Source organism: Callospermophilus lateralis, chromosome 9 (assembly GCF_048772815.1).
Source record: "Callospermophilus lateralis isolate mCalLat2 chromosome 9, mCalLat2.hap1, whole genome shotgun sequence".
In the NCBI taxonomy this organism is placed as follows: domain Eukaryota; kingdom Metazoa; phylum Chordata; class Mammalia; order Rodentia; family Sciuridae; genus Callospermophilus; species Callospermophilus lateralis.
Window position 1 is genome coordinate 52,395,474 of NC_135313.1, and position 21,835 is coordinate 52,417,308.

Genomic DNA, 21,835 nt, shown 5'->3' on the forward strand with positions numbered 1-21,835 from the left:
CTACTGCAGTCATATGATTAGTACTGATTATTCTGTAAGTCACGTTTTTCAGTTATCAAAATTTCTGACATATACCTCTCTCTTTTTAAGGAATATAAAATTAAAGTAGAGGGGACATTTTCATTAAAGGTTTTTAATATAAAAATGCAGTTTCCAAATGACTAACTAATATTACAGAAACACTAACATAACCTTTTTATTTTTCTGTTTGATTGTTGTACATAACAATCTTACATACTTTGGGTTTGAGAAAACCATGCAATACCTCTATTAGTAGAAGTTCACTTTTTTCCTTCCTAGAAGAAAATAAACTTTAATTTTCAAATAAGATACTACTAAGTTGGTTAAGGTAAAGAAAACTGCAAAGAACTACATGAAATAATCATTTTACTCTATTTATTAGAGTAAAATTTTAGTCATTTATTAGGCAGACATTCCTTCTGATAGCTTATTAAAAAACAAGACACAGTGCAAGTGAGACCCTCTATCAACTTGTTAAGAAATTTATTCATGTATTTATTGAGTTATCTATGATTTTTTTACCTTGAGTTGCAACTGAAATTACTTTAATCCTTTTGCCTATAAATTTATCCACTGTAATACCCAAACTTTAGCCAATAGATTTTCCAGAGAAATTTTAGGAAAGTTATTATCAAAGTTTTTCTAAGAAAATATTATTATATCACTACTAGTGATTATATTAAATTATCATATATTTGTAATGATTTATATCCTTCTAAGGACTCAGACCTCAAAGCATTTTAGGAAACTATGGTTATTTCCCCTATTGTCTGGGGTAAAAAGAGAGTTAGCAAAGGAAAAACAGAGACTTGAATTAAAATGTTCTAACTTTGAAACCCATGTTCTGGCTTTTCACATCCTTGGCTCTTTCGGCCTGTGCCACCTGCCACCTCCTCCTTTGTGAACAAAGCTCAATCAGAAATCTTTTGTTCTCTTTTCTGGAAACATACTAGACGATTTTCTGCAGAATCATTAAATAGAGAAAAGGATTTGGGGGTATAAAAATATACTTCTATAAACAATATCTGTGAAGCAGAATATTTTTGAAAAAATAAAATTTCCTTTTGGCAAATTTGAAAGTATATTGTGTACAATAATCTACTTTTCTTTGAAGTGAGGTGAATTCTATTACATCACTTTATTTTTAACCAAGTTTTATGTTAGTAAATATAAAAAATAATGTCTATTTTAATCTTATTATTATCTGAAGAATGAAAACACTATGCTCTGAGACTACAACTAAAGGTTTTAAAAAATCTGGTCTTGTTACTTTCCTTAAATGGATTCTTAAAAATAATAATGGTTTTTATTATTTTATAATGGTTTCCTCCATTTTATAGTGTAGTAAGATAACATTACATGAGAAATAACAAGAATTGAAATAGGATTCTCCTGTATTACAAAATAAAATATGTGCCTGTTCTGTGCTAAGTTTATACGATGAAGAAATATATACACAACGAAGAATGCTTCACAGCATTGGTTGAGTAGCTGTCTTATCCTTTACACCATAATTGACAATGTCTCTCTTAGTGCTTCTGTATGAAGAATTAGCAAATAATTCAAGTCACTGTTCAAACAGAGTTATGAAGAGACACGGTAAGGAAGCTGGAGTTTGACTCATTGATAATTTAGGATGGGGCTCTATGTCAAGATGTGTGACTAGAACATGTTGATCCAAACTCTGCACTTCAACAGTTGTACTGTAAAGAGATGCTCTTTTGAGTCATTTTTAGGTAAAAGACTCTGCAAACCCACACATAAATTTTTTTAAAATTTTGACCTTTTTATCGAAGGCCTAATAAACTTCTCTGCCCAGTTGCTTACTAGTGCTCAACTTCTACCACTGCCATCCACCCTTCAGCTATTTGTCTTTCAGGGTTCAACTTAGATACCCCTTCCTTCTCAGGAAATCTTCTGTGACTCTTTAAGTCTGAGCTAAGTTCCATCCTTTGTGTATCCAAAGTACCCCAGACAAGGTCTATTACAGCAGTTGTCATACCACAGTCCACCTGTCTTCACTAAAATGCCAGAACCTGAGGACTAGAACTATATCTTGTTCATTTTAGGATGTTTGGTGTCTATATAGGCACTAAATAAACTTTTCTGAAGGGAAGACAGGAAAAAAGGACAGGGAATTTTGAACTGATTTGCAATGTTCATACTCCTTCAACCAGCAAAGGAAATACATCACTGAATTTCACAGCCCCTTCTAAGTACAAGGTGATAAGCCCAAGTATTTACTTTCATTTTTATTTTCCTAAGAATAGGCATCTTTGTAAACCTAAAGGCAATAATTCATTACAAATTTTTTTTTTCCAGCTGTAGTTCCCAACTTTCTCTGGGTGGAAAATGTGGAAACTTTGACATGTACCTACTATATCCCTTGTCCTAGCCCAGCTGAAAAACCACAGTTGTTGGATTTTGTTGAACAAAAGAGTACTGGGTTTGGGGAAGAGGATAAAATATAACAAACAAAACAAAAATACCCTCATGCCTAAGAAACTTGTAGGAAATAAGGTAAATATACTTGAAAAGGAAAGATAATAAAAATCAAGGGCTGGGGCTGGGGCTCAGTGGCAGAACACTTGCCTGGCACATGTGAGGCACTGAATTCAATCCTTAGAACCACATAAAAATAAGCAAATAAAATAAAGGCATTCTGTCCATATACAACTATGAAAAATCTCTAGGATATATAAAAACTTAGAACCAAAAAAACAAATAACCCAATCAATAAATGGTCCAAGGACCTGAACAGACACTTCTCAGAAGATGATATACAATCAGTCAATAAATACATGAAAAAAAAATGTTCAACATCTCTAGCAATTAGAGAAATGCAAATTAAAACTACTCTAAGATTTCATCTCATACCAGTCAGAATGGCAGCTATTAGCGAGGATGTGAGGAAAAAGGGCACTCTCATACATTTCGGTGGGACTGCAAACTGGTTCAACCAATATGGAAAGCAGTATGAAGATTCCTTGGAAAACTTGGAATGGAGTCACCATTTGACCCAGCTATCCCACTTCTTGGTTTATACCCAAAGGACTTAAAAACAACATACTGCAGTGGTACAGCCATATCAATGTTTATGGCAGCACAATTCACAATGGTTAAATTGTGGAACCAATCTAGATGCCCTTCAAGGGATGATTGGATAAAGAAACTGGTACATATACACAATGGAATATTACTCAGCATTAAAAGAGAATAAAATCATGGCATTCGCAGGCAAATGGATGGAGTTGGAGAATATCATACTAAGCAAAGTAAGCCAATCCCAAAAAACCAAAGGCCAAATGTTTTCCAATATATGGGTACTGATCCATAATGGGACTTGGGAAAGCATTGGAGGAATAGAGAAACTTTAGATAGGGCAAAGAGGAAGAGCATGGAGATAATAAAGATGGTAGAATGAGATGGACATCATTACCCTAAGTATGTGTATGAAGACACAAATGGTGTGACTCTACTTTGTGTACAACCGGAGACATGAAAAATTATGCTCTATGTGTGGACTATGCATTGAAATGAGTTCTGCTGTCATGTATAACAAATTAGAATAAATAAATAAATTTAAAATGAAAAAATGAAATAAATAAAAAGATAATAAAAATCAAGAAACACCAGCAATATTCAAATAGTTGTTACACTTTATAATTCAAGAAACACCAGAAAGAAAATATTTTTGTATCTGAGTGAGCTATTTTTTTATTTTGTTATTCATTTTACTTTAAGTCTGTCAGATGCTCCATGGTCATTCTTTAATTGCTGTATATGATATTTTTTGAGCTGCTAAAAAATACACAATTGTTTCTCTCCTTAGAATCCTTTTCTGTGGGTTAAATTTTTGCCTTTATTCAGAACTAGAATAATTCTTGGTATTTAAACCCCATTAATAAGAGACTTTAAAAGTGAAATAAATTGCATACTTACCAAGATGGATAACACTAATGTGATAAAATAAGTTCATTTAGAAGACATGCTTATGTATTTACTATCATGAAATGAATGTTTGTGTCTCGAAAAATTCATGTTAAAGTCCTAACCCCTAGTGTGTTGGTGTTTGGATATGGAGTGCCTTTGGAAGGTAATTAGGGTGAAATAAGGTCATGAAGGTGGGGCTTTCATGATGGCATTAGGGTCTTTATACGAAGAGACACAGAGAGTTCTTTCTCCTCTCTCTTGCCAGCTAGGAAAAGGGCCTCAGCAGAACCTCAGCATGCTGGCACCTTAATCTCTGACTTTGAGCCTCCAGGAGTGTTGAAAATAAATTTCTGATGAGCTATCCAGGCTATGGCATTTTGTTATGGCAGCCCAAGTACATGGAGACACATACCCAACTTAACATATATGTGGCAATAAGTAGGTAAAATTTCTTTTTAATAGATAATATTTGCATACATTCAGATGTATTTGTAAAACTTTCCAGAGCTATAGTTGTTGTCAAGAACCATCTAGGGGCCTCAGTCACCAGTTAGTTTCTCTGCTGGTTAGAAGGTGTCTTATGAGCCTATTCGTATGAAATATCTTTGTCCATCCTGTCATGTTTTCTCAACTGCTCTAGGAAAGCACAAGGAAGTCACTGCTATTTTATTGCCAGAGAGTCAGTAATCTTATTTTTTTTTTGAAAAATAATATAATTTTTACTGTCTACCTTGAAATTATTTTTTTTCCTGACATGAACAAATACGTAGAACAGAATAAAGATTATTTCTAAGTATGAAGTCCCAAATCACTGTTCCATTCTTAGTCATCCAAGACAAGCTAGGAAATAATTTATATGATTCCCATTTACTTTATCGTTTTGGGTCCTCTGAGATTCTGAATCATCCTTAGTTTGGCAATACCAATGAACATAAAGTTTTCTTTCTTGTAGTTGAAACAATAATACATTTATCGAGGAGGTTTGAAAGAAAGAAGTTAGAAATTAAAATCACATTTACTTTGCTATTTATATCATGTTTCTCATGAGATGTTTTTATAAGGAAACCTGAAGTAATCTAGACTATTTAACCTTTGACCTCCCTTTAATTCCTTTATTGATTTAATAAAGTAGTTAGTTAAACATTAAAATACATATTTTTCTTTCATTCTTTTGAAGTACAATGGTTTACCTCTGTTAATGCAAACCAAATGTGTAATTTTGCCCTTTGAATCTTATTTTTATTCTAATAGTGCTTGCTGTCATTAAAAAGTTATATATTCTATATTTCTTAGATACTAGTAGACCCAGCTGACTCCACTTGAACTGATCCATTTATCCCAGTCGAATCAAAATAAGATATGGTTGAATTTTTATTTTTCATGATATGCTTTAAAATATATTGAAACATCATCATCTTTTACATGTTCTGAAGAATGTAGTATTAAAATATGCTGAAATGAAATTTTCCATGGTTACTCAAATTGATTTTGAGCAGAAATCACTGGCCTACTATTGGTTTTAGAAAAGTCAACAGCACCACTCCCCAGAAATGGTTATAGTAAATCTTTGAAATGTGGTATAAAGCTAACAAGAACCTTGTACAAATGCTTAAACATTGGTTTCTGTGCCTTGAAATTTTTACATTCCTATTAAATCTGACAGAGAGAGAAATTATGTGAATCCAATCATTGGAAGGAAAAAACCATCTGCACTATTATTTTCCTCTACCCTTCAAACCACAAACACAGCCTGTTTAAATTCAACTCAAGTTTCTTGCCTTACTCAAAGGCATCAAGATTTATCTTGTTAAAGACTCTTTGTTCAAATGTCCCTTTTCCCTATGTTCTCTTGAACCCTCTTTTAATGCACAAATAGTATTTGTCTGGTGTATATATGTATGTATAAATATAGGTTTGTGTAGTGGATAGTTACGGTGGTTCTCTCTACCTAATACAATGTTATCTTTAGGTGGTCTAGGAAAAGTCACTCATTCTAAATCATTTACTGCACATGTCCCAACCATTGTGCCAAGGAGGGTCTATAGGAACAAATAAGCAGAAATTGCTGTCTGATAGAACTTGCTCTATTGTTTAATTTGCTATAGCATAATAGAGAATTCTGCTCATAGTGAAGTCAATTCAGTTGATATTTAAACATTCAGTACATATTACTTAATCTGATGTTTCATGGCTCTGAAAAAACATCAGATTAAGAACTTGATGGGCCCTCATGAGGTAAGGGAATACAAGGTTTCAGGAGCTGTGAAAAGAGACATCTATAGTTCCACCATGCCATGTCCTCTTGTATGTCCCTTTCATTATCCTAGTCAACCTCACATGGCTCTAGGGCCTCATCTTCAGTGCTAGAGTTTCAAGGATTATGTGTACTTGGAGAGTTCATCAGATTTTCTGGCAAGACAGGTCTTTAGTCTTGGCGCTGCCCCAGGTCAGCATTTTTCAAGAGTAGAGTCAACTTGGAAAAAGTGTCAGGCCCTCTTCTTTAAAATATTTATCTTATTCTTAACAAATTTCCAGTTAATTAGGAAGCAGAAGAAACCTCCAGCCTTGTTCTTAGCTTGCCTCAAAAACTAAGCCTTCATGTGCCTGTGGCAAAGTAGAAGAGCTTAATAAATACCAAAGAAAAAGTAGTAAAATATTATTGTATCAACATTCCCATCAGCCCAGAATAGGTATCTAAACTGGTTGCTCTATAAACATTAATTGATAGTGGTAAGAACACATCCAACAACACAGATTTTTTTTCCCTCTTTTTTTCCCCGCTCTCTCTAGATTCTTATGTTCAGAATAAAGTTTTAGTCTCTTTGTGGATAGGGGCATGCTGTGGAATATTCCAATCCTTTTGGTTTTATAGTTACACTGAGGGTGCTAAAGATGAATTGGAGTGTTGTTTAGCAACGTGTGAAGTTTCAACATATTTGCAGAACTCAGTGGGAATCCTAGAAAAATACTTTTTCTCAAATTTAGCTTTCACTTTAGGTTTTCTTAACTTCCTTTTTATGTTCTGATACTTGAAATAAAATGGGAAAAGAGCGTAAATTATGTGACACCTGTTTCCATAGAATTATAGTATCAGAGGGTTTTAGACAGACTATAATTAATTCTTTTAATGTACCCACATATAAAATAGGCTACCTGTGTCATTGCTGAACTCTTTTTGCAGATCAAAAGATTGAAAAATATAAACCAGTCTTCTAGTTTCTTTTAGTAGAGAGCCCTAGCACTGAAAAGGAAAAAAAAAATTATCAGACAAGGAAAGGGTTAGTTTCCACCATACTTACCCTAAATTTAAATGTGTTTACTTCTCACAGACTATTCATGTGTGACAAATTTTTTCAAGTACCCAATAAATCCTGTGGCTTCTAACAATAGGTTGAAAGTTAACTTTTGTTATACATTCTACTAAGTATACAGATTTGTCTTGTCAGTCTCATACTTGTTTTCTCTCAGTGAGAACACATTTTTACAGCCAGATAAAGATCCAAAAGATGTAGCAGAAAATACATCTTATTTCTTTGTCAGGCTTATAACTTACAAATAACTAGAGGTTTATAGAACTTCTTCAATAATTTAAAAACCCATATCTGGGCATAGTTTTTTTGTTTGTTTGTTTGTTTTTGTTTTTTCCCATGTAGAAACTGAATCCATCATATGTCATAATGAAATAATTAAACCCACAAAATCTCCTTTTCTCAAAGTGAGTTAAAGTTATTACATGTTAAACCCTGACTAATAGCTGCTATAATATGGTACACTTTTGAAGTACTTACCCTCTATAGAAGGTAATGTCATTCATGTATTTAGTTGGCTGTTCACTTACAAGTTATGTCCCACCTCCTCCCAAAAACCACTTGGAGAGTTCTTTCTGACCTATGAGAACACCACTTGACTGGTTCCAATGTAAATCTCTACTAGTCCTAGCTGGTCTGACTCTGTATCCTTCCACTCAGGAAAGTGGAGCTAGATGGAAGGAAGAAGACAGTGATCCACTTACATATAAGTGGATGTATAGGATAGGAAAGAGCAACAAACTAGGAGTCAGAAGACCCTTGTCTGTACTCAATTTCTTTGATCTTTGAAAGTCACTTTTCTCTATTTAAAACTAGAGATGAAAATGTTTTCCTACTTTAAATCTTTATATCATAAAAATTCACTTGGTTAAATTTTTGCTGAATTAAAGGTATGACTAATATTTAGAAAATCTCTGGAATTTTCTGAAATTTATGAAAAATAAGTATATAATATCACCATATTATTAGTATTGGTACCAGGGATTGAACCCCAGGACACTTAACCACTGAGCCACATCCCTAGACCTTTTTATTTTTATTTTGAGACAGGGTCTTACGTAATTTCTTAGGGCCTCCAAGTTGTTGAAGGTGGCTTTGAACTGGGGATTCTCCTGCCTCAGCTTTTCAAGCTGCTGGGATTACAGGAGTGCTCGTGCTCAGCTCACAATATTAATAATTTAAAATAGTCATGAATATCAATAGAGAATTCAAAATAGATAAACTCTATTCTCATAAATAATATTAATTTTTACTAATATTTCTGTCCTTTTGATCTCTTCTACATAAACCAAGTTGTGTTATCACTGGGGTTGGCCTTGTGCACTAGCATTATCCTAATTATGGAGATTCCAAGGATATATATGGCTAAGACATTGAGATTATGAAATTATTACTCCAGTTTAAAATAGTTATGTTTGATACTTAAACTTAATAAATGTTCATTGTATGCTAATTAAATGAGGTCACTGAAAGGCACACTTAAAAGATCAGGGATACCTGACTGCTTGGAAGCAGTAATGAGGAGCTACATTTGAATTTGGAAAGGGATGAGGAGTAGATTGGGGAAATAACCACAACCAGTTTTATTGAATTCTGTTTTTCCTTGTTTATCTTCAGTGGTGCTTAGGCTTTAAAACTTCATGCAAACTGCATGAGAATTGTGTATTTATAACACATTGTCATTGAGTCCTAAGACATCATAACATTTGGTTATACTTTTAAAATATTGTTGATTTTCAAACAAATAATTTTTTTCCACATTTTTCATGAATCAAGTTGCAAGTAGGTTAAAATGACCATTTTGAAAACTATTTTAAATTTAGCTGTAAGAGTTAACATATCAAATTATTCTTCTTGTATTGGTAATAGAAACTGATTCCTAAAATTCTTTGGCTATATCTCCCTTTTACTCTGCTCCCCCCACACACCTTTTTTCTTGAATTTAAATCGTCAGTTGTATGAAAAGAACCTACTTAACCTGTATTCTGAGTAATAACATCTAAGTTTTCTACTTACTCATAAAAGAATAATAGTTTTATATTTTATTCCAAGTATTATATAGACTTTTAGGGTATATGCATAGGTATGGAAACTATTTTTTAAAAAATATCAACCTAGGGTTGGGGCTGTAGGTCAGTGGCAGAGCACTTGCTTAGCATGTGTGAGGCCCTGGGTTCCATCCTCAGCACCACATAAAAATAAACAAATAAAGGCATTTTGTTCATTTACAACTACAAAAAAAAAAAAGTTTAAAAAAAACTATCAAAGTTTAAAAATTATATCAGCCAAGATAGTTATAGCTCTATAGCTATTAGCAGAGAAATGTATCATTCTTTAGACCTCTGTGAGGGGAGTTAAAACTGATGAGTTTAAATCAGTTCTTTCTGAAAAGAACTTTCTGGAAAGGCAGACTGTACCACACAGCTCATCAGTCCATGTGCAATCAGACCCGCCATTGTCTTCAGGGAGAGCTGCTGCCTCACAAGCCTGGCTCCTGTAATGGATGAGTAGCTTCTGAAGAAGCATTGTGACCCCAGATGTGGAGTTCTTTGAAGCTACTGTCTGGGGAACAGTCCCTTTGTTACAGTGCAAGGATAATATCAGAATTTCCTGGGAGTCGGTCATCACAGGAAATTATCAGCAATTCATAGACTTTCCTTTTCGCATTCACTTCAGCCTCAAGGGTAATCACAAAAGATTATAGTCTCCATTTCAGCTTTCACATCACTGAAATATTCTCCTCTGCCGAGAGTATGATTGATTTCCAGAGGATAGCTTTTAACCCTAGCTCTGGGAGGGCTAGTCAAGCTGTAGTGTTTTGATAACTGCCAAAGATTGATATTGTGATATTACTCTGTTGTTTGACAGGCATTTGGTGATTCCTGACTAATTATACAAAATCCTTAAGTAAAATAACATATCAGCTTCTCGTGTTTCTAGATATAGATATTTGTCCAATTTTTGTAAAAGTGTTAAAGGTTATGGGAGGCAGAAAGGGTGAATTTCAAATGAGTGTTGTGAAGACTTATAGGCCAACACCATCCTGACAAACTGAATTCATAAAGGAAAGAAAAATTCAGGAATGTTTCTGAAAATCATATGGCGTGGATAGATTATAAAACACAAATGCCTTTTTGCCTCATAACATTAAATTGTTTTGTGAATATTATTAGAGATTTGGTATGTTTCATGACAACTTACTATGTGGTTCATGGAGGGATTTTTTCCATCTCTTAATTAGGAGATCTTTTTTTGTGTGGTGGTGGTGGTACTGGGGATTGAACCCAGGGCCTTGAGCATGTGAGGCAAGCACTCTACCAACTGAGCTGTGTCCCCAGCCCAGGAAATCTTAATGCCATATCCATGGCCAAAATATAGAGAAACTGGATGCATATTTTAACTTGTGATTTCTTTTACTGTATTCACTTTCTCTTATTTTTATATGGTTTTATTTAGCTCATAGAGAGACAAAATAGGCTTTGTATATATTTGAAATAATTTTGTAAATAAAATAGTTTTACCTGTAAAACACTACATTTTCTTACAAATTCAAAAGAAAATGAAGACAGTTCAGTTTAAAACTACTTTTGTTTTGAGCTATTGCCTCCTTGCAATCACGTAAAAATAATAATAAATCAAATGAACAAATGTTAAATGTCAAGCTGTACCATTAACAGAGTCTTATTCAATAAAGCAATTATCACTGCAGAGAGCAGAGTGAGGCATTTCATTATAGTTCTTTATTTTACACTGCAAGTCTTGTACATTTTTATAATATGAACACAGAAACAAACTTAAACCAAAAATATTTTCTACTGAGAAGAGCTAATAATATATATACATATATATATCCATACAAAAGGTTAATAGTGATATGAATATGTGCTATAAAATAGTTTTGACATCCTGTACCCGCAAAACCATTCAGAATCCACTTTTCTGATCAAAACCCTAAATAAAATGTTTAGTGTGACAAGGTAAGTCTGCAAGGAGGAGGACCACTAAAATCAACACCGAAGTACTATGATATCCTTGGATGGGAATCAGAGAGGGAGGACAGGTAATCAAAGGGTGCTGAAAGCTGAATTTCAGATAAACAATATATTTTTTTTTAATATAAGTGTGTCCCATGCAATGTTTGTCACATTTTTGTGCTAAAAATGTATTGTTTATCTAAAATTAAAATTTACCGCTATGGTTGTAGATCAGTGGTTGAGCACATGCTTAGATATGCACAAGGCCCAGAGTTCAAGCCCCTGCATTAATCAATCAATATTGAAGTTATCTAGGTACCTTATATTTTTGTTTGCTAAATATGGCACCTCTAGCAGAAAATATGGTTTCTGGGTTTTTTTGAGGAGGCTTAAGCAAGTAACTAGAATTCTCAAAATCTGGCCTCATTTTTAAATGAGTTCTATTAAAATCTTTCTCATGAGGCTAAGATCTGACCTACCTGCTTTAACAGAACTCAGTGTCCGTATTTAATTGTATTGAATTTCCAGTTAGAATTTCCAATTAGAATTAGGATTTTCATCTAATTTCCAGTTAGATGGAGGCAGGGGTTTTGGGCCTCAAACTAAAACAAATAAACAGGTTTCAAAATGTAGAGGATCTGTGACATTTTACCACCTCATAATGAATGAGTGGCCCAGAATTTGAACATTGCAGATTTGTTGCTTCACATGAAGCCTTGCCAGTTCTCAATTATCATTTTCTTCTTAGTGTAAGGGTAAGAAATATGTTGTCTATCTGGCAAGGGAGGGTACCTTTCATTTCCACTGTGTTTCACAAAATCAAGAATATATCTAGACAGGCTCAGGTTTTAGCACCTCTTCCTGACTGGTGGAGTTTTCCTCTCATCTCATACCTTTTTAAGTTGTGTCAAGAACCTGTTTTGCCTCAGCATCAAGATATATCTAATTAGATACTGAACAGCGTTTCACACTTAGCTTTGACAGAATGGTTTTGAAAGGATGTCACTTAATGCATTTGGCTGTTCAGGAGGTATATTGATTTTTAAATCAAGAAAGCTCATCACTTTCCTGGTTTCCTGGAAAGTCCTTCTAATGTTTTTTAGCCCATTTACCAAAAAAAAAAAAAAAAAAAAACCAATAATCCTTACCTACTTGCTTGGATTTGCAGATTTAGCACTTATTATACTGAATCCTACATCTATAACACATAATCTTTGGTTACTCGTATACCTTTTTTTTTCCTTCTAAAGAATAAATAAATCTGTTTTTAAAAATATATTTCTCAGGCTTAGTTTTGGCACTGAATTTTATGTTTTGCAAACTCAGCTTTGGGGACTTTTGGAGGTTGTTTTAAGTCACTACTTTAAAAAAAACAAAAGGAAAGGCCAAGCAAGAAAAGAATTACCTTCTGTCTCAGATATTTGGCTTGTACCTCCAAATGTTAGCATGGATCCTTTCTTCAAATGTGTTATTGAATAATTGTTATCATGACCTGTTACATGAATCTCTAACTCATTTAGTATTTTATACATCTATTCAAAAATTGTTCTGTATTCCGTATTCCTGAAATAAGTTTCTTATTTTATTTCACCCTGAATGAGAAATGAAATAAGAAACTTATTAAACTAAACTTATTAAACTCATTAAACTAAATAATACAAGAAACATTGAACTCATTTATTTTAGATTATTTTGGTAAATCCAGTTCCTGTTTTATCACTCTGAATTCTAACCAGCTTTGTTGGCATTTATCTTTGGGTCATATAGTTCATTGTCATTATATATGTTTTCTAGTGTGTTTTTTTAAAAAATATTAATATATCTTATTGAGAAACATAAAGTATAAATACTTTAAGAACAGAAACTTCTCCAGAGACCAAAAAAAAATTATAGTAGTAGTTTATTGTTTCATTTCTTCCTTTGATATATTAAAATAAGTAGAAATAAGTTTTTATTAATTCCCTTAGAGATTCCAGGTAGTTTTTTCTTCTCCCTTAAAAATTCTATATTTTTTTCTCATATTCTTTCCAAAGGGCATCTAGCAATATTATATGAACTTTTCATTAAATTATCTTTGAAAGAGGCTACAGATGTCTCAACTTTGTACATGAACTTTGGCCAGAAATTATTTTAGTAGGGGAACATCAAATATCAAGGATAAAATGAAAACCTTTAGAGAAATTTCTTGGCATCCTGATGGAAAAACACCTTTGTCTTCTAATGGTTTCCAGTCACATCTAAGCATTTGCTTTCTCAGGGATGGAAACAAACAATGAAAAACACAAGTTTCCTTTGGCGACATAATTCAGCTTGTTATTTAATGCTTTTTCCCTGCATTGAGCAAAACAATTGCAAATGGTGCTGAAGTTAGTCTGGGCTTCCTAATGCATAACATTAACCAATTGGACCTTGCCACATGCATTTTTAACCTGAATATGTGCTCACATGCAATAGAATTTCAGCCCTTTTTTTCCCATATTTTTAATTGGTGCATTAGAGTTATACATAATGGTATGACTAATGTTGTGTGTATATTCGTACATGCACACAATATAACAACATAATTTGGCCAATATCACTCCCCACTGTTTTCTTTTTCCCTCTCCTCCCTCCCCTGGTCCCTTTCCTCTACTCTACTAATCTCCCTTCAATTTTCATGAGATTTCAGAATTTCAGTTCTTTACTTCTCTAAAGCTTAAGTAGGAGTATCAACATCCAAAACATTGCTGGGTATGTATGTTAGTGACAACCAGATATGAGTGAACATGCAGTCTAGTCCCATATCCATTGCAGAAATAAGTTGAAAGTTTCATTTGTTAAACTGAACTTTTGGAAAAGCTCTTTGATGTGGCTTCTTAAATTACCCAGCAGCGTAACTACAGTTTTACCACATCACCCTTGATCCCTGGCAGCATGGAAAATTACCAGGCTTATGGAGGAGCAGCCAGGAAAGTGGAATATTTTGTATTTGTACTGACCATATTTGCTACATACAAGGATCCACTGTCAGAGTTAGTTAGACATTCAGCCTCAGTAAGACACACAAGTCTAACTTTATGTCATCTTCCATTAACAAAACAATAACAAAACTGTCTAAAAAAGAACTTAAAAATTATTCCTTCTATTCAGACCAATTTAAAAATTTCTGAATTACTGGGTTTTCCCTAATGAAAAGGAAACAGTAAAACCACCTGTCCATTTGCATTTAGATGTTTTATTTCTACCATTTGGTGACTCTTTAAAGTTTTCAAAGCATTAAGATAAAAACATTATTTTGCTATCATATCTTCACCATCTTGGATAAAAATCTGTGTTTATTTTAAAAATAAAAAGTAACTGAGGGTCATTTTACTCTTCTCTAACTAATTACAGAACCAAGTCCAAGCCTGCCACACTGCATAGAAACCCACTAGGAAGGTCTCAGATGAGGTGTGTGTCTAGTGCCTAGCACTCATCTTCAGAGAATTTCCAAATGCAGAACCCTTTAGTATCCCTCTCTTCTTGGGGACATGGTAGTAGTGTTGGTGCCAAGAGTATTTGTTGACTTGATACTTAGCAATTAAAGAAAACCCTTTGCTGATATCTACATACCACTTTGAAAGCCAAGGAAAGTGACCTCTAACTCTACCATTTTTGCCAGTTATGCAATTCTGAATTCTATATGAAATTCCCTTAGTGATGAAATATTGTTCTTATTTTTTCATATTTTGATATGGCTTCACATATAAAAATACTTTGTCTGAATCACAGTGGGTACCAAGGCAACTAAAATGTTTTTAGGAATTACCTGTGCTAAAATATCATTGTTTCCCCATTCTCCAGCTTTATTATTTTAATGGTACTTCTGACAATTGCAAATGCCTTATTCATATCTTTAGATATTTAAGTCTCCCCAACTAGATTGTTAGATTTTTGAAGGCTTATTCTCTACCTTATGTCTATCTCCTAAATCAACATACTTAATTAACTTTTGAAAATGAATATCTTTAAGAAAAATATAATAAAAATATAAATATATTGAAAATCATGCATTTATAAAAAGTATGATATATTGCAAAGGAGCAAAAGTTCTCAGGGATAGAACTATGTATTTAAAGTTGACATGAAATCCTTAACTCTAAAGATCCTAAAACCTAAAATAAATAAATAAATAAAAACCTTTAAACTCTAATAAATCTTTTATTATCAGAGTGATCCAGAAAGAAGTCATTATCAGTCTCTTGGCATTGCATGCATTTCTTTTTATTCTTCAGAAGAATAAAAGCAAGATGGAATTTCTTGAGAAAAAACTATGAGAAAATGAAGTCTTTAGTCTTTTCAAAAAACATCTTCAAAACAGATCAAGGTTTTTTTTTTTTTTTTTTTTCCTTTCTCTCATTATCTTCTTTGTCAATGGAATAGAAAAGTCTTATTTGATGAATCCCAGAGCTCTTCAAAGGGGACCTGACAGTATGGAATTTGAGTGAGAGAGATCAAGTTTTCTAAGTATATTTTGTAAATGGAAGAACAAAATGAAATGCTAATCTGTGCTCCATTCTGATAGGCTGCCTCACCTATAGGCAGATTCCACTTCTGCTTCCTACAGGGAATATTGACTGTCACTAGGAAGGCTTGGGAAAGGTGAGGAAAGACAAAATCTTGGGATCCCACTTACTTCTGTAGCCATTAGATACTGCCACTGTCAACCAATCTCAAAATACTTCGAAGCCTATAACTTTTTGATAAAATACTACTAGTAGTAACACTAGTAGTAGTAGTAGTAGTAAAAACATTATTGGTACTTAATAAAATGTGGCTTGCATGTTATTCTCCACAGTGTATGCTAGCCTTTGTACCAGTTCTGAATGACTAGGTAACATTCTGCTAGGCACAGTTAATGTTCTTTGCAAGACGGCCAATATATGGTTTTAGCAAAGAGCTGGGAATTCTTAGAGGAAGCACCTTTCCAAATATTTGACTCTTGGTTTAATCAGCAGTCTGTGGAGAGAGTGACATGCCATTTGTCTTCCTTTTAGCAGCATTGACAGCATTCAGGCAGACCCTTGTCAGGATGCTCTGGGGAGGAGAGACAGCATCAGAATGGCCAAGTGTCAGCTTTTAGACATTCCAGATGCAAAAATGCAAGTCTCACGGTAGCATATAATCCCAGTGTAATGTTCTATGCCATTTATTTTTATTGAGCCTTCTGATTTGAAATCCAAAATAGCAGAAAGTTGTATGGTTGAACAAATGCTGTCAACAATATGTAATCATTTGGGTTTCTTGATCTTCGAGAGAAGAAATTTGTCATAGCTGAATCTGTTTTGTTTCTATTTTCAATTTTCAAGGATTTGAGAATAAAACACTAACATAAAGACATGTGGTCAGAGTCAATAATGAAAGGCAAAACATTTTTTAAGTAACATTAGAGAAATATTGCTCTTCAACAACACAGTTTTAAATGTGTTGCTTTCTGAATATTTGAAGTTCTAATGAGACCCTATTGCCACATCCTTTTTCAAAAGTCTGATATTGAAAAAGGAAGGGATGAAGAAGTTATTCTTTTAGTAGTCCTGTAATTCGATAATGTCATAGTTAAAAAAAGTTAATGCTTAGCCAAACTTCCAGAAGGCCCTCGGTTACAGGGTTTAGTAGCTGAGATCCTCTTTGTAAATCAAAGACAGGTGCAAATGATGACTGCCACCAGCTAATGTGTAATCTCTAAGTATTTCTAGAACTTTTTGTCTGTGTGCAAACAAAATAGTTATAATGGGGAAAGAGGACAGAACAGTCCAGAATTTTATTTAAGGGTTTCCTGAAGTTGCACAAGAAAAAATGGGCTTATCCTCAGAATAACAAAGAGAAAACACAGGCTCACTTCTCCAGGAAACTTTGACTTACGCACCAATAGACCATATGTAGTTTGTGTAGGCAGCTGCCTTCCAGGCTGCAGAAGCTCTAGAACATTCATCTTTTCCTCCCCAAACATACACACTAAGCCAATGCCACACATGATACCCATCATTCCTCACAGGTTCCTTTAGCATGGAACAGAGAAAGACTCCTGTGTGAGTTTGAATCCTGACTCTAGCATCTATGAGTTGACTTGAGGGTAATAAGAAATTGAACCTCTCAAAACCTGACATTCTTCATTTGTAGAAGGAGGGAAATAATTATATCCACTGCATGTGATGGTGGAAACTACATAAGATAATTTCTTAGTATACTTTGTAACACACAGTAAGAACTCTAAATCTAAGCTGCTCTTACTGTATTGTTTAATATTATTATTAAACAGCTAGAAAAAGGAATTAAATAGCAAATACCCCTGGGGGGATATGCATCAATGTCACTGGTAAAGGGAGGACCTTCGGTTTCTAAAGTGTGAGAAAATTTAAAGAGGGGTATAAGGGTAGACCAAAGGAAACAAACCTTTCTGTTCTTTCTCATGCCTCATTATTTTGCTTAAAGGTGATTTCTTAACACAGACTCCAATTAGAATTTGTATTATCCTTTTTACACTTTATCTTTTAAAATTATGTCCTTTCTTATGTTTGACTCATTTCCCCATTAGTCTAGGGCAATGTCTGAGATACAATAGGCCTCCAGAAATATTTGTTGAATGACTGATTTTAACTTTCAGAAATAAAAAACCCAGTTTCTACTTCTGCTTAGTAGAAAAGCTAATGGACCCCATTAGGTGCTTACCAAATGATATTTAAAGCATTGGTTAATGCAGATGGTTAAGTTTAAGGTGAGATTTTCCCATGTTTAAGGAACTGTATGGATAAAAGAAAGTTCTATACAATTCTTGAATGTTCTTGCTTTTTAGGTGGTGTGGTGCCCAGTTTATTTCCATTCCAGCCTAACAAGTAATTAGCTAGTTAAATCGTTTAAAGATTCTTTCAGAAAAACAACTCAAATTTCTAGCCTCTTGAAAAGCATTAGAAAGGTTGAACAAGTCTATAATTCTACTAAAGTTCCATGGAGAAAAATCATTGAGAGCCTAAAATATAATCTATGTTTGTCCAGTCATTTGATCACAGAGTCTCTTTCTTAGATTCATCCTACCTTAGTGAAGTGCTGCAGTGTTTCTTTTTCCTGTGTCTACAGCTTATTTGCAGCTGCATATTTTTATGTGATTGCTTACAGTGTGCAAATGTAAATTACTTTTCATTACACTCAGAGAAAGTAATGATCTTTTAAAAAATTCATGCAGATTTGTAGGCCCCCTAATCTTGGTAAATGTACTAGAGATGTTTATTCTTATTTTGATGTTGAAAATATAATAGATGGTGTGATACAGCCAGCTTGATTAATTCATTTTGTATGACTATGATATAATAGTTATTTCACCCATACGTAGTCTCCAATTACCTCCTCAATTCCTAGTAACAGCCACAACCCCATCTTTCATTTTTATTACCTACCAGTTAATTGCACTAATAGGTTTTACTTTTCTTTTCTGCATGATTTTCATTAGAAAAACTGACAAGTGTTAACTCTTGCTACTTTTTAGTTAGTAAGCACTGCAAGCGTTTTAGTCAGGGGTGAGCAAGAAAAGTAAGTTTTTTAAACTTTAAGACATGTAAATGTGCTTCCTGGCCTCAAAATTTTAGTTGATTACTTCTAACTTTTACTTTTTTAGAAAAGAAGAGGCTTATTTGGGACCAATAAATTCTGCCAGGTAAGGATTATTGTTAGCTAGAACTTTGTGATAGGTTTTTGTTTTTGTTTTTCCTTTGAAAAGCTTTAGTGTTATTTCCTAATAAATCATAATTCTCTCAATCCATAGACAAGTTTTTTGTGCAGTGTGAACTAACAAGCTAATTTAATGTGACTATTTAACAAGCATTTGTTCATTTAAAACATATATTTTAAATATTTTAATGAAGAGTGTTGAAAGCAATCATTTTTCACAATTAAATGTCTGTGAAGGGCTGGAGCTGGAGCTGGAGCTCAGTAGCACAGCACTTGCCTAGCATGTGTGACACATTGAGTTTGATCCTTAACATCACATAAAAATAAACAAATAAAATAAAAGCATTCTGTCCATATATAACTACAAAAAATTAAAAATATAAAAAATAAATTTAAAATGTCTATGAAATGCCAGTTGAATCTATAAAATACAAGTTTGTCAGGTAATTGCAATTCCTCCAGTGATTTACCTGAATATATGAAATCATCATGTTTTGGACACATAGTTTGGCTCTGTTAAATTGGCTAATTTGAATTTACAACATTTTAAGAATTATGAGAATACTTTTTATTCATCCTGAATGCTTTATTCATTCTGAAATTTGGTACTTGAATAAAACAATTACCACTGATTTATATATTTATATCTACATGTATATATGCAGATATAAAATATATTTTTATTTATATATAATTATGTTTACAAAGAACTAACATCAATCATACTAACGGAAAAATTATATATAAATGAATACCATAGTTGATATTTTCATTTAACTTTTACAACATTGTGGAAACACTGAAAACAAATATTTAGAATTTTACAACTTTCTTTTTAAAGAATCTGAAAACCTTTTATAGATCCTACTGAAATGCCCCAGATATTTGTTGTTATTGCATCAGATGACCAATATTGAAAACATCAACTTGACAGGGTCTGTTTACGTTTCAAATTGCAAAGTAGAACCTTCTTTTTTGTAACATTTAACATCTCTTAATTTAATCATGTCCCCCAAAATATTTCTACAAAAATTATAATTACAGAATTCTATGAGAATTATAAAAGAGATTTAGATGAGGGGAAAGTGGGTCTTTTCCCAAAATTCCTATAAGGAAATAGAGAATCAAGGGGGAAATAGTGAATATTATTTAAGGGGATAATCTTTTGATATGATTAGTGACAAGTCATTCGAAAGATGGGAAGACAGCAAGTTATTGACAGGTAAGTAGGAAGGGATAAAAGGGCTGTGTATAGTTGATTTTGTGAAAAAAATATTAGGATTATGTATATATACATAAGTAAAACCAATCAATTCTGGCTAGTATCTTGAAAGAAAGCCCTTAGTTTGCTTTGCAGGAAACAGATGGCTGGGAACTTGCTTGCTCTTATATGTGCAGTGCTCAGCCTCAGCTCATTTTTCAGGACCCAGAACACTCAACCTTGGGAACAGGAAGGGGTATTTTCAGATTCCCGTGGTGCCAATGTGAGATTTGGGCAGAATAAAGTTTTGTCAGAAGTTACTTAAAAATATATGTAGGAAGCTAACAAACTGAAAAAATGTAAAGGACCATATATATTCAAGGATTGAAGTCCTCAATAGTTATCTTGGTTTACTAAAAGATTAAAGCTAGATTTTTGTAGATTTGTCTTTTATCTCTTTTTCTATATTGTGTTAATGAAAACAACTAGCATATGTGTATTTATTTTAAGTAGTGAAAGTTTTGATTGTAAATGTTAATTTTTAATATATTTTTGAAATGAGTAGTAGGAAAGAATTAAAACTATGATTTTATGAATATTCTTGTTTATATTTTTTAAAATATATTTTAATTTGAGTTTTAAATAAAATATTAGTATTGAATGTGACAAAAATAATGATAGCAGTATGGAGAAAATTGGTATTTGGGAAATACTCATATGCTTTTTTTCCCATATATTTCACAAATCACCAGATGCAAAGTATTTTTTAGAACCTAGGAACAGAAAAAATCTTAATAAAATATTTTGTCTTTTAACTGCAAAACTTTGGGTTTTTTAAAAAATTCTTAAGTTTAGCCTATTTTATTTTTAAGCTTCTTCAAACTGATTTGTCATCTCTACTAATTAATTGTGCTCAGAAAATACAGTTTTATGTTTTGGGAATGGAATGGTCTTGAATGTATGAACTAGTGAACAAAGTAAGAAAGTAAACTAAGGTTTTATTTCTGACTTTTTGAGATTTTCTTTACCCCATAGAGTTTTATTATTATTATTCTCATTAAATAAAATGTAAAGACTGGGGCTGTAGCTCAGTGGTAGAGTGCTTGCTTAGCATGTGTGGTCTTGGTTTGATCCCCAGCATAAATAAAAAAATTAATCAGTTATAACCTTGAACAAAGTGAATCCCTGGATTTTTCTGGATATACTTTGTATTGGGTAGTTAAACATAATACTCTTCACATTTTTTTTAACTTTCTAAGTTATCATACATATTGATTTGGCGGGGAGGGTATGTGAATAGTTTTATGAACTTTGATATGTTTAGATTGTGTAACCATAACTACAGTTAGGATATTAAAACAATTCTATAACTTGAGAAAACTACCACTATATCTGGTCTCTATAGTAAGAATACATTTTCTTGTCATTTTTCTTAAGCTTGTAGCCAAAGATAGGGTAATATACTCTTCAGTAACCCCTCAATTCACCCTCTTTTCCACTGTATTTAAATTTTTCTAGATGCTAATTTTATACTTTGATCATTTATAATCATGATCAGGGATAGTATTCATTTCTCCTTTCTTATCAAATATCATCAGCTAATCCAATTCTAAACTCTAACCTCAGGAGATTTCCTAGATGATGGCGTCAGTTGATCCTTCCTTGTTCATGTTACATCTGTTTATGAGTAATGCTTTGTTCATCCGGCACATTGTTTT

General features: G+C 33.0%; 1 protein-coding gene across 6 annotated transcripts in view; it reads left to right on the plus strand.

Moving 5' to 3' along the window:
- Znf385b (zinc finger protein 385B) overlaps positions 1-21,835 on the plus strand; it is a 358,632-nt gene that overhangs the window by 273,442 nt on the left and 63,355 nt on the right. For 4 of the 6 annotated variants that reach the window (XM_076865705.2, XM_076865706.2, XM_076865710.2 and 1 more), the window contains one exon: positions 18,864-18,902. The exons of the other annotated variants lie outside the window; for them this stretch is intronic. In XM_076865705.2, coding sequence (XP_076721820.1) covers positions 18,864-18,902 — 39 coding nt within the window. The remainder of the gene's footprint in view (positions 1-18,863; positions 18,903-21,835) is intronic. 6 annotated transcript variants of the gene reach the window in all.